We start from the raw sequence: 25,348 nt of genomic DNA, 5'->3' as shown, positions 1-25,348 counted from the left end.
TTCTTTTTTCTTTTTTTTTAATTTATTTGACAGACAGTGATCACAAGTAAGCAGAGAGGCAGGCAGAAAGAGAGAGGAAGGGAAGCAGGCTCCCTGCTGAGCAGAGAGCCCAATGCAGGGCTCCCAGGACCCTGAGATCATAACCTGAGCCAAAGGCAGAGGCTTAACCCACTGAACCATCCAGGCGCCCAATAGGTCAGCCTTCTTGGAACCAACTGCTGGCAAAGAAGAGGGGAAAAAGAATGTTGGGGAAAAGAATGAAAGATGTCTAGCACCATTCTCTGTAGCAACCCTATTTCTTCTGAGCACTACTAATCCTCTTCATGTGCTTTTTTAAAAATAGCACTATCACCTGACAGATTATAAATACTTTTTATTTTTAATTCATTATCTATGTATCTACTATCCCACAAGAATATAAACTCCATGAGGACAGGCACTTTTTTTTTTTCCCTATTGTATTCTCAACACCCAGAGGAGTTCCCGGCATGGAGAATCTCAATAACTATTTGCTGAATGAATGGCTTGAAGTCTGGCATTTTTGCCCTAACATTTTCTAAGTCAGCAGTTGCTGTATCTCAGCTTGCTCATCTTCTTCCCTAAAATCATTTGACTGATTTCCAAAAATGCAAGCAAAATTACCTGGCTTGTTCCCAAGTATTTGGAATCAATTACTTCCATCCATCTTTTTATCTTGGCCCAATAGTTCATGGAGAAGCCCAAGGCCTATCCTACAAGGCCTTGCTCATAAGCATCCTCACCTCCGCAGCCTCTGTGTTGGGAGGGCCAGAGGTGGGGTCCTATCATCTGTTATGTGAACCATGGGACTCTAGGTAAAGGCAACTAGTCTAACAAGGAGGCATGCAACCTGTCCAACCTGAGATATTGGGCCAAGAGTGATTATGTCTGGCCTACAGTTTTTCCAGAAATTAAAAGAAAACAAAAACAACTTTTTATCTGAACACTGTACTTTAGAAAATGTATTAGGTGAATCTTTCAATTGGCATTTAAAATCTACTGTTGCCACAAATATTTTGGGGGGGATACATTCTTGTATATATTTAGAATATGTCTAAAGACTCTCAAAACAATTATTATTTCTAGGGGCTGGGCAGGGGGATGTATTTTTCAATCAATCCCTTTCTATATTATTTATTTTGCCATGAGCAAAAGATTTTCTTAAAAACATACACTAATTAAAAAAATGTACTAATATATGGAGAGGCATCTCTCACCTCCTTTTTTCTGCAGACGGATAAGAGCAATTGTAACAGAAAAAGGTTTTAGTATTATAACAAATAAATATAATTATAATGAATACATGTTATAAAAATAAATAAATTCTAATTTAATTATAATAAATGAATGAAATTTATAATGAAACTATAACAAATTATAAAATGGCTTCAAATAGTTTCTTACAACTTTAAAATTTCAACTAAATCAACTCATTTTAATTAAAGCAACTTCACCATTTTTTCAGCCAATGTATATTAAGCATTCACATTGCGCTAGACTCTACAGATACCATTCTGAACAAGACTGACATAGCACCTGGCCTCATGGAGCTTTGCAAGAGAGTTGGGATTCAGTCAATATAAGCTACTGAGCACTTGTGTTCCAGGCACTGACCTAGATACTTGGGAAAGAGCCATATGAGTAAGGCACGTGAGTTACTTTCCCCAAAAAGCAGAGGTGGGAACTGAGTAGTAATGTGGATGACTACAAACAAGTTGAAAAATAGTAATTTCAGGTAGATCCATGAAAAAATTGAAGCCAGGGTAATGTTGTACCTATCTCATGGAGTTTTGTGGGGGCTCAAATGAGATTATCCACATAATCCACATAAAGTGGATAGAGTCTCACTTAAAGAGTTAACATTTGTTTATCATTTATCATTGCAGTAGTTGAAGAAGTCCTCTCTAAGGAAGTATACCATGACCTGGAATTTGAACGATGAGAAGGAGTTAGACATTCGAAGATGTAGGAAGAGAGAGTTTCAAGCTGAAGTGACCTCATCTGCAAAGTCCCACAGGTTAGAACCAGCTTAGCCTGTTTGAGGTATGAAAGAATCGATGCCAGTGAATGAGAGGCAGACAGAAGAAAAGAGATGAAGCCAGACCATTTGGCAGGAGTCAGATCATGTGAACTCTTCAAAGCCAGGTAAAGACTTTGAACTGTATTCTAAAGTGTAATTAGGTATTAAGAATAGATGTGACATGATTTGAATTACGGTTCAAAAAGACTACTCTGACAGTTGGGGAGGCTGGTGGGGGGAAAAGAGAAGCGGAGAGACCAGTTGGGAAGCAGGTGAAGAATTATGATGGATTAGTTTAGGGTTGGAGAATCAGAAATGGTGAAAATGGCTGAATTTGGGATATAATTTGGAGAATAAAATTGACAGGACTCGATAATGGATTACATGTGGTGGGTGAGGAAATAGGAACAGAGGAGAGATTTACCAGGGATGATGACTAGAGTTTTGGTCTGAGCACCTGGGTAGATGGTGGTGCCATGAATTATAAGTGGGGGAAAACTGGTAAAGGGGCAGGTTTCACCGGGAAGAGAGGTCCAGAGAAAAATCAATGGTTCTGCTTGGCCATAATAGGCTTCAGATCCTTGTTATATTCTAACTGAAGGTATTCTGTAGGCAACTGGCTAACTCTATCTACAGCTAACGGGACAGGTCCTGGCTGGAGGTATTTCAAAACCAAGTACAAGATGAGATCACCTGGTGACTAACAGTAGATATACAGAAATACAGAGGGCAGAGGATTAGATACTGAATTACAATACAGGGCCATACGTGCTGTGCAAGGGGAAATGCCAGGTTAGTGGAGAGGGAAGTTGGTCAGGGAAAGTTCCATGGAATAATTATATCTGAGCTCTTAAATACAGGAAAAACCAAGCAGTGACACTGTATCAGTCAGGATGATGGCACAGAGATGTAATTTGCAATTGGCCACACGGTTAGTGATCTAACTGTAACTTTCCTTTATACTCAAACCAGCTTATGTCAAATTTGCCACATGGTACCTTAGTAAGAGGCAGAATAGCCTGGTACCTAGAAACACATGCTCTAGAGTCATTCTGTTCCGGTTAAAATGCTGGATCTATCACTTACTAGGTGGGTGACTCCAGGCACATTACTCAGCATCTCTGTATTCACTTTTCTTATCTGTAAATGGGCATACTACAAATAGCTACATTCCTTGTCTTTACATACATTATTCAATACCCCCCTCCAATAATCAATGGAGTTGAGTGCTATTATTCCTTCCCTAACTGATGAGGAACTGGGAGCACATTCGCCCATTCCACTAACATTTATTGCGTGCCTGCTGTCAGGCACGTTTCTCCACGCTAGAGACACGTCGGTTAACATAACAAAATCCTCGCCTTTGTGCCGCTTCAGTCTGGGGCTTGGAGGAAGATAGTATCTATGTTATGTAGCAACTGGAAGATGATAAATGCTATGGAGGTAACATTGTAGGCTACTGCAACTAGGGACGCTGCTGTTCTAAGCCGAGGATTAGGGTAGACTTGACTGAGAAGGTGACATCTGAGCAACGATTTGAAGGAGGGGAGCCAAGTGAGCCACCCAGCCATCTGGGAAAAGAGGACTCGTAAACGGGCGCAGCCAATGCGAAGACAGGCCTTTAGGCGGGAGCAACTGCCTAGTACCCACCAACAACCCCAAGGACCGGGAAGAGGAGGGGGATGAGGGAAGAGGCAAGGGCTATGAATCCAGTACCAAGAACTGGGACTTTTACTTCTCGGTGACAGGAGTCACTGGACAGTTCTATCCACGGAAGTGTTGGAGAACTTGACCTCCTCTGTCTTACTTAGGCCCAAGGTCCACCTAGGCAGTCCGGCACTGGGGTCTGTACTCTCAGGAGAAAGGAATTCGAGTCGCCACCACAAAGGCTCATCCACACAGAAAGCGTCCGGTAAGCGCCAGCCCAGTACCTTGGTTACCAAGAGCCTTTCTCTTAAACCCCGCTCCAACCTACCGCCCTCCAGTTCCCCAGCTCCAGACTTCGGCTTCCACTTAGCGCGGTCTCCACGTAGCGCTTCCCCGGCTACGGGTTGCGCAACTCAAGCAGCCGGGAGGAGTCTGGACGTAGGCGGAGCAGCAGCAAGCGGGAGAACGCCCCGGCCGCAGACGCCACAAGGAATCCCCGAGAGCCCTCCAGACCGCCCACTGACTGCGCCTGCGCACGCCCGATCCAGGCCACCGACATTCCAGAGCCGCAATCCGCCCCGCCCCAATTCCGGGGCGGAGTTCTTGACCGCGCCGGCGCACAGCCTCGCCGCACCCTACGCCTGCGCGCTTCGTCAACCCGGCCCCATCCCCCAGATTTTTTCGGGTGGGGGAGGGGGCGCGTCTCGGCGAGTCACGTTGATGGCGGCCACCAGCCTGTGGTGAGCTAGCGGATTCTCTGCTTGTCTCGCAGAGCCCCTCGTGCCTCCTGCAGACTCAGTGGCCGGCGCCGGGCGCGTGAGGAAGCACGGCGGCCAGAACTCGCGAGGAAGGCCGCAGTCGCGGAGGTAGCGGCGCGGCCCGGGCCCAGGGCTGGGGGACAGGCCGCTCCGCAGGGCGAATGTGACAAGCCCCCACCCCCACCGCCTTCCTCCCGAGTGCGCGAGGAGCGCGGGCGACCCCGGGCCCCGCCAGGCCACAGACCCCGCCCAGCGGCCAGCACCCGGAGCAGGCCCGGCAGCGGAGCTGCGCGCCGGCACCATGCTGGTCACCCTGAAGACCCTCCAGCAGCAGACCTTCAAGATCGACATCGACCCCGACGAGACGGTGCGATTGGCGGGGAGCGTGCCTGGGCAGGGAGGGGGCGGCCGCGCGCGGGCCGCGGAGAACGCGAGGAGTCCGTCGGGCCTGTGCGGGGGGCGGCGCGGCGGTTCTGTGCGCCCGGCTGGGGCCTCAACCCGGAGCAGGGCCCCGCAGCACAGTCGAGTGGGGAAAGCCCTCAGCACACCCGGGAGTGTGCGGCGAGCGTGGGGCTCGGGCCCCGGGCGCTGGATAAGGCCTGCTAGCCCTGGGCAGGGCCCGGAGTCCCGGCCCCGGCCGTGTACGGCCCACCGGAGCTTTCGGAGTTAGCCGCAGGCTTTGTGGCAGGAGTAAGGGGAAGCAGTGGCTGGACGCCGAAGCCCTGGTGGCAGATGGCGTGGAGCACACGGCCGCGGGGCACGGGAGGCCTGGGCCCGGGAAACTCTCAGTAGTGGGGCCGGAGGGGGAGGGGGAGGTCAAGGCTTCCTCGGTGATGGAGTCGGCCTCTCTGGGTCCTTAGGTGCGGGAGGGAGATGTAGGCGTCGTCACTACCCCTGCGTGGACCGGGTTAGGCGCTGAAGTCTAGGAGGTGGTAACTGGAGAGAATGAGCTTTAAAAAAAGGTATCAGGTTCCGTCAGCCGCAGAGTGAAAGGTGAGTGGAGAGGAGTGTTGAAAATGAATTATTTGCCCCCCTCCTCCCCAGAATTTTTTATTGGCATGTACTGTCTTGAATCCTGTAGCCTCAGTTCTCCCGCCACCGAGCCCACACCCATACGTAGATTGCACTTCCAGGCCTCTTTGGTGGTGAGGATTTTTTTGTTTCACATCTAGGCTCAAACTCGCTTCCAGATTGACTCCTCTTGCGTTAGAAGTCTTGTAATGTAGGTACTGGAAAACTTGCACTCTTCCCCCAGCTCTCAAATAATAGCATTTCAAGGTAGAAAAAAAAAAGAAAATAAAAACTTTGGATCTTTCTGCAGTTAAACCCTCGAACACTTCAAAAGTCCACGTGGTAGATTCTCGTGCCATCTTCTGTATTTGTGACTGCAAAAAGAGCCACAGTGTTGGAGTCAGTACAACTTTATGCCGAGAATCTAAATATGCCACCGGTGTGAATTTGCTGTTGTTTTGGAATTGTGGTTCTGTACATCATTAAGACTGTCATATTTAGTTTAAATCAGCTGCTTTCTGCCCATCTGTATTTTAAAAAATAGTTGACTCTGGTTTTGGTGAAGGTCAGGGATCTTGCTGTTAGATCAGTTCCATTTGTGCTTCTGTCTTATTTGCTATGTACCTGCCTTTTGGAGATGTGAGGTTATTAAATGGTGTTTAATTGGTGGTCAGTAAATGAAATCTGTAACGGATACCTTTGGGTGACGATATAGTTATATGTTTTACTTGTCTTATTTAATCTGAAGTTTTGCACCTCTTCAGTTATTTAAGAAACATAGTTCCCAATCTTTAGAACTGTGGCACAAAATAATTCTATTGCAAGAATATGTAAAAGTATACTTTGTGATTAAATTCTTAAAGGTACAGGAGATAGCAATTATAGATTAGAAGCTGTTGCCCTGCGGATTGATGTAAGTAATAGAAGTCAAATTTTTCTTAAAATTTTCTTCATTGCTGAGTGTGTACTAATAAGTTAAAGGATGAAAGTTTAAAGTGCAGCTGTATAATGTTTTCAGACAAAACTTTTTATAAAATGTCTATTTGATTTTGGTTCTTTGCAGTAATATTGGTGCAGCAGGAACTTTACCAGCTTACAATATTCAAAATTAACTCCAGAATTATCGAAACCTAAAGGAGGTTTTTGTAAATACCTGTGGGTTTATTGAAGTTATGCTGTAACTTTTCTACAGCTCCACTGAATGTTCTTTGATATTTGGATAGCTCTTCTGCACTTTGTGCATCTTAGAGCCAATATTGTATTTGTATATGCTCCTCGCTATGTTAATTATTTACCAGTTTACTTCCAAGGAATGTCTTGAGTTATATGATTTATAAATATTCCTCTAAAAGTGTATTTTCAGAAAGACCATTGTTACAGAGAGTGGCTTCAGCTTTTTGTTCCTATTTGTTTAAATATATTTTTTGTTCTATTTATATAAACATAAAAACTAATATTGTTCATCTGGAACAGGAAATGAAGACATTAATCAGTGGTGTGTGGAACATTTACATTAAATGACGTGTAGGATTTCTTTTTTTTTTTTTTTTTCCTTGTAAAGCTTTATTTTTAAGTAATGTCTACACACAATGTGAAGCTCAAATGTAGAACCCTGAGATCAAGAATCCGTGCTCCACCCGCTGAGCTAGCCAGGCCCCCTTTGTAGGATTTCATTTTAATGAATTAAGTTTCAGAAATGTTTATAGGGTTTTTTTTTAATATCTATTTATGATACCGTATTTAGGTAAAATTCCTGTAAGAAAAGAAACAGTGAAAGTTGTAATAATAATAAGGAAACTCTAAGTGTCCTGTTTCTAATTTGTTGTGAAAACTAGGTAATCAAGGTTATTAGAAATAGGTCTAAAATAAAGGAGGAGAAAAATAGGATTTTAGTGAGACCTGTAGGGAGATCCACATAAAATGAACAGTTTTTGCTCTCAGAGACCTTGATTTTGGCTACTCAAAGGTTTGTCCTTGTTTGATTTTTACCTAGAAGGAAGTAAGAAAATTAAGTAACTTGAAGCTGCCAGTACAGAAACTCTGAACTTGAGTTGAGCAGAACAAAAATGAATGCAAGACAAGACTGATATAAGAGGAATCATGGGAGTGATTCATTTGTTGAACATGTATATGTTTGGTGGTTTGAGTGTCAGCACTGGAGTACAGGAACATGTGGACTGTGGTGGGTCTTTTGGGAGCCTTCATGACCTAGTAGCTCAAAAGCTATAGAGCAGATGTACAAAATGGGGAAAGCAATGGAATTTGTTTTTATATTGTTTGTATTAGCTTTCGTTTTTGAATGCTGAAAGTCCTCTCCCCCTTTTACAGCTGCCAAAATTTTCTTAACACTTGCTAACCATTCTGGGTTATTTACTTGCCCATTCCCGTGCACTGCCTTTAGTGTAATCATTGCAAGTTTTCACTATAATAAGTAATCTGTCTCCTCTTATAGTCAAACAATACAGAAACAAAATGAGAAGTTTGGATGGGAAGACCATTGCTAAAAGAGAATATTCTTAATTGTGTGAAGTTTTATTTTAAAAAGAGATTTACTGTAAAAAAAACAGATTTAATCTATATAAAGCATTCTGTGATAATCTAATAGACTGCTACATGTATAAAACTTTTAAAAATTTGAAAGTTGATGATGTGATGGATGGACATACAGAGGAAAATGGAGTTCATAGTTTTTCTTAAAGCTCAAATCAAAAGTCACTTTGTTTTGTTTTGTGGTTACTTCAACCATTAGTTAAGAACAGGTATATTGGGGCACCTGGGTGGCTCAGTGGGTTAAGCCACTGCCTTCAGCTCAGGTCATGATCTCAGGGTCCTGGGATCGAGTCCTATGTCAGGCTCTCTGCTCAGTGGGGAGTCTGCTTCCCTCTCTCTCTTTCTGCCTGCCTCTCTGCCTACTTGTGATCTCTCTCTCTCTCTGTCAAATAAATAAATAAAATCTTTAAAAAAAAAAAAAGAACAGGTATATTAACAAAAACTGACATGATTGTAATACATTGCAGATTTTATTGTATCACTAATAATGGTAACAAGAAAAAGTGTGGTATTAAGATTTAATTCTTCAATATGCTAACCCTTGTCACTGTTGTGTGCTTTCAGTAAGTGGAAAAACAAAGTAAGTTTGAGATTAGGTTTTAAATGAACAAGCTGAAATGCAGTTATAATAGTACATAAATGACATCAAAGCTGTAGTATGTATACATTGGAAGTTTTGGATAAAAGAACTGTAGAGATATAGTAGTTTTAATTATTATAGATAGGACATTTAGTGTACCATACAGTAATGTGTAAAGAATTACCTTGCTTTGTGATTTATTTTTATAGTATTGGTGCTTATGCTGTAAAATATTGTTTAGTACTTTTCTGTATATGGTATTTGTTAACCATCATTTATTAGCAGTTTGTTCCTATTGTGATTTATTGTATATTAATATAGTTGTGCTGGAGATAGTACTTTATTATAGACGTTTCCTAGATTTTTAATATGTTAAGAGTAATAAGTTTATAAAAATACTGTATCACAGGGGAGGGGACCGGGAGGGGGCACCTGGGTGGCCCAGTCGGTTGAGGGTCTGACTCTTGGTTTTGGCTCAGGTCATGATCTCAGGATCTGGGATGGAGCCCCATGTTGGGCACTGTGCTCAGCAGGGAGTCTGCTTGAAATGCTCTCTCTCTCTTTAAAATAAAAAAGTAAATCTGAAAAGCTGTATCACAGAGATGAAATTTAGGTTTCTTGGCATATTGGTAAAACAAAGCTCTCTCTCTCTTTAAAATAAAAAAGTAAATCTGAAAAGCTGTATCACAGAGATGAAATTTAGGTTTCTTGGCATATTGGTAAAACAAAGCACTGGGAGATAGGTATGGTTTCTTCCAGACTTTTTTTCTTCCTATACCTAGCACATAGTGGGCATTTAATAAACACCTTCTGAATTAATTTAATACATTCTTTTAGTGATCCCTCAGTATTTGCATGTTGATTCATTTATTTAATGTTTGTTGAGTACTTACTAAACATTCAGTCCTACTGTCATGGTGCATATATTACAATGGAATAAACCCGTTAAAAAAACAAATTTTAATAACCAGATAATGCTAAGAGCTATGTAGAGAATTGAAATAGGGTGAGGTAATGTGATAGTGTATGACTGGGTGGCTACTTTTAAATTGACTAGTCATTGAAGGGCTTTTTGAATACAGTGACATTTAAACTGATATCTGAATAATAATAAGTACTCAGATGGGGATGAGTGTTTTCTGTGGGGAAAGACCTTTAAGAGTGTGGAGAAGAGAAGTAATAGATCAGCATTAGGCAAGGGGCCAGAGCCTATAAGGACTTTACAGTAAGCTGGGGGGGTTTTCAAGGTAAAATGGGAAGCCTTTGAGAATTTTAAGCAGAGGAGGAAACTTTTTTTATGATTTTAAAGGTTACTTTGCTGGATGGGAAATGCGGTAGTAGGATGAGCAAGAGGGATAGCAAGGAGACAAGTTAGGCTTGTATAGTAGTCTTAAACAGTCAGGGCTTAACTAGGGAAGTAGGAGCCACAGACAGATAGGAAGAAAAATGGATGGATTTGAGATGTGTTTGGAAAGGTAGAGTTGAGAGAATTTTTGTTGGGTTGGAATGGGGAAAATTAAGAAATTGAAGATTAAGCCTGGATTTTGATTGTATAAATTATGTGAATACTTGTGGTCTTTCCTGAGATGTAGAGAGCTGGGAAGGGAGCAGGTTTGGAGTTGCGGTGGGAACCCAAGACTTAAGTCTAAAATGCCTATTGAACTTTGAAGTAAAGATAGCAAGTAGATTTCTTATGAATCTCTGTTCCAGAGAGAAGTTTGGGTTGGAGATAGAGCCCTGACAAATAGGCAGCATATGTGGTTGACTTCAATCCATGGGATGGGATGAGATCATCTAGCAGTCTTTTTCAGTGTCCATTGCTTGTGCAATTTGAACCCGAAATTATCCACTATATGTAATTGTATTCTACTAGAATTGAAGAACTATGCTGAGGATGTACCTAGGTAATAGGATGGGGCCTGGGGTTGAAGCCTGGATTTGGAGATTTCATGTGGAGATTGAGTAAAAGAGGTCAGTCGAGGAACAATCTTTGAGGTAGGAAGAATCCAAGAAAAGAAACGTTTCAAGGAGAAGGAAAGGATCAAATGTGTTTGCTGCTTGAGAATTCAAGAGACATACCCTTTGGTTTTGACAACTTGGAGATTATTAGTTACCCTGACAAGTAATCTCCAGGAGATGGTGGAGCCAAAATTTGTGTTTGAATGGACTGAGGAATGAATGGGAGATGAGGAAATGCAGATAGAATTATGAACTTATATTAGTTATCTTGACATTGTCATTTCCCCTGATGTAGCTGCTTTTATCTCTGCGTTAAAAACATGTGAAAATGATCACAATTCTGAGCTTCACAGCGTGTGATAGACATTGTTCAAAAAAGACATCCACACCAGAATTGTGGAAATAATGTAGTAGTGTATATTTTCAAAAGAAGAAATGAATGCCAATGTGACTAGTAACTTGCTGCCATCACCCAGTTAGTGGCTTTGGTAGTTTCATTATCTATGAAAGATGGCCTTGCTTAGACACCTGGCCTTGCATTCCTTAATCTCTCATCCAGTGTTCTTTCCTTCTATGCTACCTCAATTACTCAGTCCCATGACTGGTAACTAGATCTTATTACCAGTAACGGTAGCTATTCCCCCATTCCCAGTAATCTGTTTTTAGTACCCTACTTTACCTTTCTTCTGATTTCAGTTGTATTGAGACCTATAGTTCATTTGATCCACTTTTTTCTTTTTTTTTTGCTGGCCCTCCCTTTATGTTATTGCTTCCACTCTTGCACAGCTAAAACAGGGTCAGTGATGATAATCACTCTCCTGCAAGGGTCAGCATAGCAGGCTGTCTGAGTTTCAGTTTTGGCTATAGCACTTGTTCTGTGACCTTGGGCAAGTTACCCAATAATGTGCCTGTCTGCTCATCTTAAAATGAGGGTATTGCCACTGGAACTACTAACCTCATATGGTTGTTTGGAAGGTTTTACGAGTTTGAGAGCATACACATAAAACTGAGAACATACACATAAAACCGTGACCATGCTTGACAGCATGGTCCCACTCTTACTTCATTGTTTTTGCCTGGAAAACCCCAAATGTGACTAAATTCAGTTTTGTTTGTGCATGTACTGTGTAGCTAGAAGACAAACACATAGCCATATTGATTTGTCTCACTTTAAAACTCCTGAACATGAATTGGGCACTTTGTATTGCCTGTTAGGTATACTTCACTAGTACACTAGTCAGTCCATTCACTCTTCCACTGTCCTTATTTTCAGCCAATAACCCTAGCTTTTAGATTTTATTAAGATTTTAGATTTTATTGAGAATATAGAAGCAGTTGGGACAGAACTTTTGCAGAGTCCTACCACAACTACCTACTTCCTCTGTTCTCCTTTAGTTGGGGGTTGGTATCTATTATGGGTGGTACTAAGGCTCTCCTTTGCCACTGTACCCTATACAGTGAAGGTACACTGTACCCTATATATCTGTGAAGGACCTCAATCCATCTCTTCTTTTCTCTTCTGCCTCATTCATTTTTCCACTCTAGAATATTCAGACATTTTCTCCATCTTAAAAAACTCTCACTTGTCTCCATATCGCTTTCGGCTGCTCCATATCCTATTTCCCTGCTGCTCTTCATAGCAACTTAAGGGTAGCTGTTGACTCTTTACTTGTTTTTACATCTTGCTCTCTTTCAGATACATTGTACTATTGCTGAGGGGTGAGTTTTTTCCCCATTTTGGATTTGTCCTACGTCCTTGAGCTCTTAAATCTCTTTTTTCATTAGTAAAATAGAAGTAATAATAACTTGCTTGCCTTTTAGAATTGATACGAAAATCAAATGAGATCACGGATCTGAAAATTTTTAGTAATAAAAATAAACGTATGCCAATTTTTTAAAACAAATCCTGCTCTTTTGTCAATTTTCCATTATGTTGATCAATGCTTTCACTATCATCTTTTCTTAAAAAGGATTGTATGGATGTGGTATCCTCTCATTGTATCAACTTGATGTAATCAGCAATTTCAGTCTTTAAGAGTGGTGTTCTGCTTTTTTTTTTTAATTTGGAAATTATGAGATATTTGATAGGTAATGTATAAAATTTCTGTTACTTTTGGAAAGAAATGTGCTAAATTTGAACCTGTCATAGCACAGAATGCTGCTGAAGGACATCACACCATCTGTTCCTGTAAGTTTGGATAAATCCCTATGTAGTGTCTCCAAGAGCTAATTTTATAACTCAGTGAACTTTATAAATCCTTTAAACATTATATAAACCTTGTCTAGCAGAGGAAGTAGACTGGCTACAAATGACTAATATATATGAGCAGATCCTAAATACTTCAACAAGTAGATAAAAATTATGTGTCACTCCCTCTCTCCTTTTCCTCTTTCACTTTTGGTTGAACTAGGTGGGTGGCTTTTTTGTAGTGTGTAAGATCCTTTCTCTGCCTATATAGAAACTTTAAAAGTTATAGGTATCTTGAGATACCTACTTTTCTACTTAGTTTTCAAAATCTGTGTCTGTTTTAATCTTGTTGAAATCATACTGTTAAGAATATATTTCAATATATATTAAATTGTCATGAATAGTTCAGCTTAGGAGCCTAAATATCATAGTTTCTGTGGGAAAGATAGATTCTGGATTTCAAATTACATTTTTTCAAAGATTATTTATTTATTAGAACAGAGAGAACATCAGTGGTGGGGGTTGGCACAGAGGGTGCAGGAGAAGCAAGCTCCCTGCTTGCAGAGACACTGAGGCGGGAATCATGACCCCTGCGGAGCCACCTACACATCCCCCAAATTATATTTTAAAATCATAGCCTTTTAGATCATAATCATAATTTGAGAATTGATGGCTTTTATTTACTTGTCTATTAACACATTATTAATACTGTACTCTCAGTAATAAAATCTCTTCTGCTACATTCTTTCATTCCTGGGGTCTAGTGGGAAGATTTTTCCTTTTGCACTAAAATCAGCTGATTCTTTATAGTCAGTTCTATTTTTAGAATTAGCAGGAGCCTACTTTGAGGAGTAGGCTCATCATGAAGAGTAGGAGGAATCCAGGAAATACTCCTTGGTGCCTGCAACTTTCTCATATGGAAGGATACCAACCAAAGAATTATTTAAAAAAAAAAAAAAAAGGGACACCTGGGTAGCTCAGTTGCTTAAGCTGCTGTCTTCGGCTGGGTCATGATCCCAGCGTTCTGGGATCAAGTCCCACCAGGGGCTCCTTGCTTGGCAGAGAGCCTGCTTCTCCCTCTGCCTCTGCCTGCTACTCTGTCTGCCTGTGCTGGCGCGCTCTCTCTCTCTCTGACAAATACATAAATAAAATCTTTCTTTAAAAAAAGCACTGCCCACAGTGTAAAACTGTGAAATCCTTTTTGCTTTAAGACTCCCCTTTTGCTAATGGTTAATTGCCAAATTTTGGTTGCTCTTTTGTTTTTCAGAATTTAGCTAGGTATTAGACTTTCTCTTTTTCTTTTTTAAATAACCTCTGTGCCCAGCGTGGGGCTCAAACTCAAGACCCTGAGATCAGAAGTTGCATGCTCTACCAACTGAGCCAGCAGGGCACCCCAGACTTTTCTAATTTCAGTCTTATTCCTCTCAAAATTGCAATGTATTCTTGTATAAGTAAGTATGTGTTAATAAGCAATGGTTGGGGGGAGGATGCAGTGATTTTTTTTTTCTTTGCTTTTAAACTTTTAAAATTTTCCCTTAAATTACTAAAATAATCCAGGCTTATTACAGTTAGTAAGTGTATAGAAGAGGGTAAGGCTTTATGCTCCTGGTCCCACCATGCACTCCGTATGCTGCTAGACATTTTTTTTACGTACATGTAACACATAAACAACTACACTATGGTGTTTTTTTTTTTTAAATCAACCAGCTTTTGCCCCTGAAAGATAATTATAAATGTGTCATTTATTCATACGTACACGCATTCAGTGAATATCTTGCATGTACGGTGATTGTTCTTGTATTGCATTGTATTGAAATGAATGCGTGTACAATAATCTATTTTACCATTGAATGTTTAGGGCTTTCAGTCTTATAAACAGTAGTGTGGTACACATATTTTGTTCATATATCTTTGAAGTATTTGTGTGAACATGTCTTTAGCATTGATTTCTAGATGTAGAATTACTGGATCAAAGGCGTCAGTTTGCTTCAGAATTGCCTGCATCACTGCTCACAAATATCAACTTCCACATGAGTAACTAGCCAGGATTCAAATAAGAGATGTAGCACAGATTAAATGAGTTAAATTTGTGAAGCTCTTCATATACTGCCAGGCATGTGGTAAGTACGTAGCACCCATGAGCCGTTATTCATTCAGCCTCTGTATTTCAGGGCTACCCATTAAAGCTTGCATAATTTTTTTTTTTTTTTTACTACTTACAACAGTAGTAAGTAACAACACAGTTATAGCAGAAATAAGGAAAATATACTGTAACATTTAGGAAGCTGGCTTATCATGAATATTCAGTTGCTAACCAAATCAACAAGCTCTAGTCCTAGAAATCTCGTGTGGAAGTGCTATGTAAGAAGGCTGAGGTGCAAAACATTATGTTACTATGGTGGGTATATAATTTGTAAGACATTATTTTGATATCTTAAGTTTGTTGAATGGAAAAGACTACTAATGGTTATTGGCCTGAACTAGGGTAGTGCCAGGGAATGCAATGTAATATTCACATTTGGAAATAATTAGATGTAATTTGGAACCACTGGATGAATGATTTGGTGTGAGGAATGTGGAAGAGACAAGCAAACCTCATGGGAATGGGATGAAAAAGGATAACTGATCAGCTTTTGTGTTGGCAGCTTTTAATACACTATTATTACTGTGATTGTCTCCCTTTTGTGGGGGGTGGGGAAGCCATGTCAACCATGTTTAATGTTAGATAAAGAGTATATTTTTCTTTCTTCTATCTTTTTTTTTTTTTGTTAAGATTTTATTTATTTATTTGAGAGAGAGACAGAGAAAGAGAGCATGAGAGGGGGGAGGATCAGAGCGAGGAGCAGATTTCCCCACCAAGCAGGGAGCCCGATGTGGCCCTGGGATTCCAGGACCATGACCTGAGCAGAAGGCAGTTGCTTAACCAGCTGAGCCACCCAGGTTTCCAGGAGTATGTTTTTCTTTTAAAATGCACTTCTTTCATAGGAGAAGTATGCGACTAGGAAAAACGTTTGATTCTTGATTGTTAACAGTGCTTTATTGATGGTTGGGTTGATGATAAACTCATTCTTTAGGGGGGAATAAACAGCAAAATGAAAGGATAGCCTTGGTTATTTACTGGGACTGTGGTGATCAATTCTAGATCCATCCTGTTTACTACTTAATGAAATAGCACTGGCATGGGGCTCAGCACAGTTAAAGGAGTCATAACTACATCCGTTGCTGGTCATAACTTTCCCAAGAAAAGCCATGTGCAGAGGTGCTACCTCTTCTTTTTTTGCCACATCCAGAAAGAAGACATTTCTTTATAAGCTGTTTAAAGTGTGTCCAGTTTGATCAGTTAGGATTTAGACTAATTAGTCTATAAACTATCTTTCAGCAAATACATTATGGTTGAAATGCCTACGGGATTCCAGTAAAGGTGTTGAGTAGAGACTTAGGTATGCATGGCTAAAGTTAAGGAGAGGGCTAAGAAGTGACACCTGGATGGTTATTAAAACTAAAGGAGATGGATTATCTGGGAACTTTGTATAGAACAAAAGGCAGCCTTGGGTATAACACTGAGCTGCACATAAAGGGCTAGCCGAGGGAGAGGATTTCACAAAGCAGTGAACAGAAAGATAGGAGGAAATCCAGAAGGTATGGCTTTATGGGCTCAGAAGGAAGGCAGTGTGAACAGGAGAGACAGGTCAGTATTGTTTCATGTGACAAGTCAAGTAAGGTAGGGAAGGACTAAGAAATGACTGGTTATGATTTTTGCTGAATTTAGTGATACCGGAAAGAGCAGTTTTACAGAATTGTGGGGATAGGGAGAAGATAAGCAGCAGGAGGAGAATAAAGTCCATTTTTCTGTCAGCACTGTATGGTTGAGTAATAGGTGTGGTGTTAAGAGTAAGTACTACAGTGTGTGTAGTCAATTTTTTAAAAAATGCCCGAGACTAAGGGGAGGAGAGAGATGGGGAGTTGGGAAGTTTTTGTTTTGTTTTTAAGAGGTTAGAAAATTGGGTCTGTTTAAGTTTGAATGGAAATGAACTGGCTTTGAGGGAGAGGTTGAAAATACAGCTGGGGGAGGGTAGGAAACAAATCTAGCAAGGTACTGAAGAACACTGGAGGGAGAACCAGGGGAGAGGTGGAAAGAATTAGGTTTGAAAGAGAGGGATGCCTCTCTTGATAAGTGAGAAGGAGATTAGGTGGATCTGGATGCAAAAAAATAAAAATAAAAAAGTATATCCCTTTGGTGGCAGAAAGTGGAGGGTGTCCCTCCGACATCTGCTGTGTTTTGAATGAAGTAGAAGATGGTCATCTGTGGGGAGGAGGGTAGTGTTGGGAATCAAACTTAAAGAAGACTGCAGGTTTGAAATACCTCTTGGGAGAATGGAGGAGAACCAGAAGACAGAGGATTTAGTTACCTTTCATTTTCTTTAGCATTTAGAAGACGGGATATAAATGGAAAGGCAGGGGGTGGATAGTTAAAAGTAAAATTTGTTAGCTAAGTAAGGTAGGAGATACCACAGAGTGGTTGAACTAAATTTTACATTAAGTACTGATAGAAATAAAATCAGTTGTGTTGGTCCAGATAAGGAGCTTCGCCTAGCAGAAGCAACAGAAAGACAAGAAGGTCTGACAATAGGAAGAAAAGTGATAAAAACAGTGGCATTGCTTGTATGTGCTGAATAGTGCTGGCAGTAAAGATCACAATGAAAATAGGGGCTCTGGAGACCAGAGTCATAATGAGATGCAAGACCAGAAGTGGTATTGCTGGAGTGAATGGCCAACCCCTGAAAAATGTTGACCTTTGGTGTATTGCCCTTAAATACTTCATTGTTTGATACTCTGTCTGAGAGTGTATCTCCTCACACTTAACACCAGGAATTGTTCAAGGCTGTCTTTTCTAGCATCGTGGTACAGTGGGCTAATCATATCTGACTAAAAATTGTGTTTTGATTAGTAATAAGGTTGAACTTTTTATTGACCACTTGTGAATTGCAGCCCTGTTACTTGTCTCGTTTTTCTGTTGGCAAAAGACTATTTTCTTCCATTTCTCTTTTCTTAATTTATTTTCATTTTTCCTTGTTTTTGTCTTCTGTTTGACTTGCGTGCTTAGTTTATTAATTTTCCTTTTTTAATAATAATAAACAATTTTTTTTTTTTTTTTAAAGAGGGAGTGCACAGGTGCCTGGGTGGCTCAGAGGGTTAAGCCCCTGCCTTTGGTTCAGGTCATGATCTCAGGATCCTGGATTCGAGTCCCGCATCAGGTTCTCTGCTCAGCAGGGAGCCTGCTTCCCCCTCTCTCTCTGCCTGCCTCTCTGCATACTTGTGATCTCTCTCCCTCTCTGTCAAATAAATAAATAAATCTTTTATTTAAAAAAAAGAGAGTGCACATGACGGGGAGCAGGGGCAGAGGGAGAGGGAGGGAGAATTCTAAGCAGGCTCCACGCCCAGCACAGCTCAGCATGGCACTTGATCTCAGCACCCCAAGATCATGACCTGAGCCGAAATCAAGTTGGATGCTTAACTGACTAGCCACCCAGGTGCCCCAATAGTAAACACTTTAAGTATTGGGGTGGTTTTTTTAAGATTTTATTTATTTGGGGGAGAGAGAGAGAGCACACGAGAGAGAGCACTGGCAGGGGTGAGGGGGAGAAGCAGACTCCCTGCTGAGCAAGGAGCCTTGCTATGGGGCTTGATCCCAGAATCCTGGGATCATGACCTGAGCAGAAGGTGGGTACTTACTGAGCCACCCGGGCACCCCTAAATACCTTTAGTGTTAGTCTGTGTAATTACTTTTTTAGCCAAATTTTACAGGTCGTGTCTATAGAGTTCTCATTGTTATGTTCTTAATATGCTTTAATCACTTGTTTGGTTTCTTTGGAGCAAAATGATTGGAGGTGTTTGTTGTTGTTCTGTTTTTTTAACTTCTAAGGGTTTTTGTCCCCTCCTCCCTCTTTTTGAGATAGGAAACTAGAGAGTGAGTCAGTCCATTATTTACTTAGGCTTATGGAAATAGTGAAATAGTCTTTGTGGCCTACATTTTTAAAGTATATATATCCTATGGGTGCTGGAAATAAAAGTACAATTTTTATTGGATAGAAACTATATGTGTGTGTGTGTGTGTGTGTGTGTGTGTGTGTGTGTGTGTGAATTAAGTCTGTCTTAATTGCCCACATCCTGACCTGTCAGAAATGAAATTCCTGCTTATTTTTCGGTTTTTTGCTTCATATGTTTTTTTATTTCCTTTTTCTTCACATATTTCTGTGCCATATTAATTTTTTCATTCAGCAAGTATTAATTGAGCAACTGCTGTGTACTACACCATTATGTGCTATTCTGAGAACTAGATTCACTCCTAGTAACATATGTGATCTGTAATTCATTTGTGTTTTGTTTTTTTTTTTAACCAAGCAACCACAGTTGCAAGTATTTCGTATTTCATCTCTTCTTTGAAGAAACAGGTGTGTGGAAGGAAATTTATCATTCACCACAGAGTGCGCTAACTGAGCTCTGCCATCACTCAGTTGACTTTGGGCAAGTCATTTAGCATGTAAGGTAGCAGGTCTCAAAATTTTTGTTTTCAAGACCCTTTATACTCAGAATTTCTTGAGGACTCCAAAGTAACTTTTGTCATTGTGCTTGTTACCATATTAGAAATTAAACTGAGAAATGTTTTAAATGTTCATTTAAAGATAACCCAATAAATGTTATATTTGTATGTGAAAAGTTCTTTTCCAAAACAATAACAAAAAAAAGTAATGAGAAGACATTGTTTTACTAGTTTTGCAAAACTTTTTTTTAAGTAGGTTTCACTCCCGGCGTGGGGCTCAAACTCACCACAATATGGGAAAACGCTAATTTGCTTAGTGCTGTGTATTAGTAAAGTTCATTTCCTGTCATTTCTATTTCTTTTTAAAGTAGGCTCCACACTCAGTGTGGGGCTTGAACTCACAGAGTCGTATACTCTACCAACTGAACCATCCAGGCACTCCCAGAACTCTTTAATGTTTGGCTTAATGGAAGGTAGATGGTTTCTCATCTGATTCTGCATTCAGTCTTTTTGGTATTACATAACCACTGGAAAACTCAAGTATATACTTGTGAGTAACTAGAATGGAAAAAGGCAAATAATGTCTTTTGACCTTACAGACCACCGGATAAGGTCTTATAAACCTTTTAGGCTCCCTGACCACATACCTAGAATTCTCTAGGCCTTAGCATCCATATCAGTGCAGGGATTTAACAAAATGGTCTTTCCCTGGTAACTCAAATCTTAACCATCTGCCTTCGGCTCAGGTCCTGATCACAGCGTCCTGGGATCAAGCCATACATTGGGCTCCCTGCTCAGCGGAAAGCCTGCTTCTCCCGTTCCCTCTCTCTCTGTCAAATAAATAAAATCTTTTTTAAAAATATACTTTATCTTAGAAATTTGGATAGTATCTTTTATTTCCTTGTATATGTAAAACCAGAACTATCAACGTTAATTTAAAGCAAGGACCAACTGTAGAGTTATTGAAGTTGTAAAGTCTTTGTACTTCTTTATTCTTTTTTTTTTTTTTTTTTTTTTTGATTTAAATATTTTTTCGGGGAAAGGACACTACACTTCTACTCAAGAGAAACAATTTTACAGTCTTGAGGTCTTTTATTTTCTTTATATTTATCATGCCATGAATTCATAGGGAATGGGTTCCAGCAGTTTGGGCTCCTTTCCATTGTACTTCTTTATTCTGAAACACACATAGCAGAGAGTTTATCATCTGATAAAGAACAGTATATGAAATTGAATAAGGCCATGGAATTTTATAGCCTGAGTTTACTGATGTTGAAATCAGATTCTCTGAGTGCCTTTTTTTTTAAGTTGTTACTTGTGTTCATTTAACCTTTGAAATTTGGGACAATAAAAAGTACTAGGCTTATATTGTGATGGATTTCTGCTCTGGGGAACATCAGAAGAGTGGTGATGCTGTTGACTCATTTCAGGAAGATCAGTACAGCAAGGGTAATTTTTATGGTGTGTGCAAAATACTCTAAAGCTTCAAGTCAGAAAGGTGTTTTGGGTTTCAGCTACTAAGTAGTAGCTGTGTGACGTGGGGAGGAGATTTAAACTCTCCCCTTCTCATCTGTAACATTGAGTGGATGATATTCCCATTTGTCTCAGAGTTTTGAGAATTACACGAAATTGTGTACATTAATGTACTTAAAGCTGTATAAGCATTATTGTCTTTTTTCTTTTGGAAAATACACTATTGCTTTTTAATTGTACAGAGGGACCTTCTCTTTATATCTTAGACGGTTTTTCATCTAAAGCTCAAAACTATTCAACTTAGACAATTTTCAGAAGTATTGTGGGAAATTGAAGGAAATGGAATTTTCCCCTTTGATTCCTTTGTATCCCTGTCTGGCAGCCTTTCACCTAAAGCTCAGAACTATCAACTTAGACAATTTTTAGAAGTATTCTGGGAAATAGAAGGAATAGAATTTTCCCTCTTGATTCTTGTGCCTAGTTTCTAATGAAACTAGTTCCATTATGTCTTCTTGCCTCTTTTACTCCTCTGCGACCCTGCTTTCTGATCAGTTTCAGAAATCGATTGGACTCATTTTCAAAATGCCTTATAATGAGCCTATCGTCAGTAATTTTAGGAATCAAAGAGACCGTAAAGATTATCTATTTCAGTCCCTCTTACTTTGTAGATGAGAATGATAATGAGAGAAACTAAGCTACTTGTTTAAGATCATTTTAAGTGGTACAGTGGTCCTCAGCCAAGGCTGAACTTTGGAACCACCTGTAAAGCTTTAAAAAAAACACAAATGTTCACACCCATCCCCAGAAATTATGTTTTACTGATTGGTCTTTATGAAGCCCCCTTGGGTATGATTATAATGAAATGTATCCCACTTTTAAAGTGAATCATTTGCCATTTAACATTCATATTTGACTTCTCTTATTGTTACAGATGTGACTATTTTGTTTCTTAGAACTTCTAGGTTAGAAAGTATTTCTTTACCTTTTTACTCTGGGAAATAAGCTCATAAACTGTAATGAGAATCAAAACTTTCTATGTTGAATTCTGATGTTGAATCTTTATTTTGAATGGATTTATTAAGTCAGCTGGTAAAGTTTTTTTTTTTAATTTTTGTATGCAGCAGGTGTGGTAAAAAAAACTTCATACCTATTATGCCTAATGATATGCATTAAGAATGAGTCTTTTTTGAAATAATACTATAAAGATATCTTTAAGTTTTTGGAAGTATTGATAATTAATACGCATAAAACCTTACCTTGCATTGTTTATGCAAATTCTGGATTTTCATTTGTTGTTTAGACTTTTTAGAAAAAAGTCTTTATTTTTCCTATAGGTGAAGGCACTGAAAGAGAAAATTGAATCTGAAAAGGGGAAAGATGCCTTTCCTGTAGCAGGTCAAAAATTAATTTATGCAGGTATGAATTAAATATTGAAAGTAATATGCTATCTTCTTGCTTACAGTGACATTCTTTGGTTTTAAAAATTGTCATCTTATAAATTGTGTATACAAATTGAGTCTGTCAGAAACATATATGGTGTTTGGTGTTTGATATCTTTTAGTTAAATGTTAGTGCCTTTTTACCCAAGTATATTTCTATTTATATTTATCTTGGCTGATTAGTTAATGTTTTTCTTATTGATAGAATTGATGGTGATTGTTTGAACTTCGGTTATGTGTAAGACAAAGGTTATGGGGCTTCAAATAATGTGTTCTTTTTTTCTTAATGTGCTAGGCAAAATCCTCAATGATGAGACTGCTCTAAAAGAATATAAAATTGACGAAAAAAACTTCGTGGTGGTTATGGTGACAAAAGTAAGTTTGAGCCTTGTTCTGTATATATGCATGTGAGAGGTTTTTTTTTGTTTTTTGTTTTGTTTTTTAAATAATGGTCCTAAGCCATTATACTTTAAGCGAATACAGTTTATGCACATCCATATGGCAAGTACTTAACTGTTTCTTAAAGGTTTTTAACAGTCTACTTTGGGTCAGCCATAAAATTAATTATTTCATACAATATATAGCTTAAACATGATTTTCTTGTTCTTTTTTTTTTTTTAAGATTTTTTATTTATTTATTTGAGAGAGATCACAAGTAGGCAGAGAGGCAGGCAGGGGGGAGGGGAAGCTGGCTCTCCGCTGAGCAGAGAGCCCAATGCGGGGCTCCATCTCAGGACCTGGGATCAGGACCTGAGCCGAAGGCAGAGGCTTTAACTCACTGAGCTACCCAGGTGCCCCTATATAGCTTAAACATGATTTTAAATGAAACAGTTATAAAATGTCATGTGAAAATTGTTAAGTTTTGCTAGAGCAGTAAAATCAGTAATTTTGTAATTAAAAATGTGATTCTTAGTAATTGAGTAAATAGTTATTTTGTGGTTTTAATAGGGGTGCCTTAAAGGGACTTGGTAAATTATATACTAGATCTGACCAACTCCTCCGGCAGAAAAGGCATGTAAACTCCTAATTTCAGTGATGCTCCTTAGTTGAGGGGGTAGATTTTTAGACACTAAAAAGGGAATAGGCAGCTGAAGAAATGATTGATTGTTGTGAGAAAGGTTTTGGTTTGGGGGTGTTTTTTAGGTGGTGGGGCAGAAGGAGAGAATTTTAAGCAGGCTCCATGCCCAGTGCAGAGCTGGGCATGGGGCTCAATCTCAGGACCCTGGAATCCTGAAAAATGAGGATTCAGACACTTAACCAAGTGAGCCACCGAGGAAGTTTTTTAAAGGGAATTTTTTGTGACTTACTGGAGTGAAACATATTTGGGGCAGTTTGTAAAAGTCAAAGTTTTTCTCTTAAGCGAAGAATGAATTTGAGTTCTTTCAGAGATACTGTTACATTTTTGTTTAAAGATACATGAGCGGGGCGCCTGGGTGGCTCAGTAGGTTAAGCCTCTGCATTCGGCTCAGGTCATGATCTCAGGGTCCTGGGATCGAGCCCCACATGGAGCCCCCTCTCAGCAGGAAGCCTGCTTCCCCCTCTCTCTCTGCCTACCTCTCTGCCTACTTGTGATCTCTCTCTGTCAAATAAATTAACTAATTAAAAAAAAGTAAAGATACATGAGCATGCAGTGGAGAGTTAAATAGAGATGTGGTGGTACTTGTGATAGGAATTTTTTGGATTGAGTTGTAATCTGAGAAGATCAGTGATACTTGTGACACTGAAAATAAGTTTAAATAAGTAATTGGAAGCCAGTTTATCAAAGACTGAAAGAATAAATGAGGATTTTTTTTTCTAAGTTTAAGGTAATATATGCAGTAGAAAACAGTTGAGCAAGTAAATTCTAATTAGCTGCATATTTTGTTCTGAGAAAAAGCAGCTAAACAGTTTATAGGTGTTAGATTTAAAAGTTTTTAATCCATTAAGAACCATAGTGATTTTGTTATATTAAAGCACTTATAGTCACTAAATGTTAAATAGAGGAACAGAATCATGTACTCAGTCCAGTATTGTTAATTGTAATAAAATATACATAACACAGAATTTATTAGTTTAACCATTTTTAATTGTACAGTTCAGTGGCATTAAGTACATTCACATTATGCGACCATCATCACCATCTGTTTCTAGAACTCGGTACCCCCTAAATAGTGACTCCTATTTCCCCCATCCCCCAGTCCCTGGTAACCACCATTCTGCTTTCTATGGGTTTAACTACTCCACATACTTCATATTAAGTGGAATGTGTGTTTTCTTTGTGTGACTGGCTTATTTCTCTTAGCATAATATGTCTTCTGGGTTTATCCGTGTTGCTATATGCCAGACTTTGTGTCCTTTTAGGGCTGAATAATATTCCATTGTCTCATCTAGTTTTATCACATATAGTACATAATGGAAAATGCGGTAACCATATATTTGGATGTGTATGTTATTGATCTTATTTTGTTTAATATTATAATAACCTTGATTATTTAGAACATTACTAAGAATTAAGCAGGATAGGTCTCAGAATAGATCCATACATTTATAGAACAGCTACTTAAGCCAAGCCTTTTCTTACTTTACATAGGATTCTAATGATATTTGCAGTTACTTTATTTTCAAGTTAATAAGAGAAGCCACCGGGCGCCTGGGTGGCTCAGTGGGTTAAACCGCTGCCTTCGGCTCAGGTCATGATCCCGGGGTCCTGGGATCGAGTCCCGCATCGGGCTCTCTGCTCATCAGGGAGCCTGCTTCCCCCTCTCTCTCTGCCTGCCTCTCTATCTACTTGTGATCTCTCTCTGTCAAATAAATAAATAAAATCTTAAAAAAAAAAAAGATTTAATAAGAGAAGCCACCTATTAGAAGGGAAAAAAGTAGGCATTATGGAAGCAATGAGAAATGACTTTATTATAAAGAAGAGACAGGAAAAAGCTGTTTAGATCAGAAGTGAGCAGAAAAACTTCAAAAAGCGGATGGGTTTGATACCATTGAGAATGAGGCTTAAATAGCTCTGTGGCAACAGAGACCTTGAGGGTATGGAATGTGACTATATGATACTGACCATAAGTAATCTTAAGGGAAATAATGAGCATAGTAATGCATTTAAATTTCACTTCATCTAGATTGTAGTTTTATGACATTAATAATTTGCAGGGTATTGGCAGTTTGAAAAGTTACAGGGC

The 25,348-nt window shown here is 39.4% G+C and overlaps 1 protein-coding gene and 1 long non-coding RNA gene across 2 annotated transcripts in view; one reads left to right on the top strand and one right to left on the bottom strand.

Moving 5' to 3' along the window:
• The window catches only part of LOC123952950, a 75,147-nt gene extending 70,929 nt beyond the window's left edge, over positions 1-4,218 (bottom strand). Inside the window, exon 1 of the long non-coding RNA XR_006820785.1 lies at positions 4,014-4,218. This is a non-coding gene — a long non-coding RNA (uncharacterized LOC123952950). The remainder of the gene's footprint in view (positions 1-4,013) is intronic.
• A 156-nt stretch (positions 4,219-4,374) lies between these two features.
• The window catches only part of RAD23B (RAD23 homolog B, nucleotide excision repair protein), a 46,597-nt gene continuing 25,623 nt past the window's right edge, over positions 4,375-25,348 (top strand). Inside the window, exons 1-3 of the mRNA XM_046022693.1 lie at positions 4,375-4,810; positions 22,080-22,161; positions 22,480-22,559. Of these exons, the coding sequence (XP_045878649.1) occupies positions 4,745-4,810; positions 22,080-22,161; positions 22,480-22,559 (228 nt within the window). The 5' untranslated portion in view covers positions 4,375-4,744. The remainder of the gene's footprint in view (positions 4,811-22,079; positions 22,162-22,479; positions 22,560-25,348) is intronic.

This window comes from Meles meles, chromosome 11 (assembly GCF_922984935.1).
Source record: "Meles meles chromosome 11, mMelMel3.1 paternal haplotype, whole genome shotgun sequence".
In the NCBI taxonomy this organism is placed as follows: domain Eukaryota; kingdom Metazoa; phylum Chordata; class Mammalia; order Carnivora; family Mustelidae; genus Meles; species Meles meles.
Note: the sequence above shows the minus strand (reverse complement) of the source record. Positions and strands in the feature narration are given on the sequence as shown.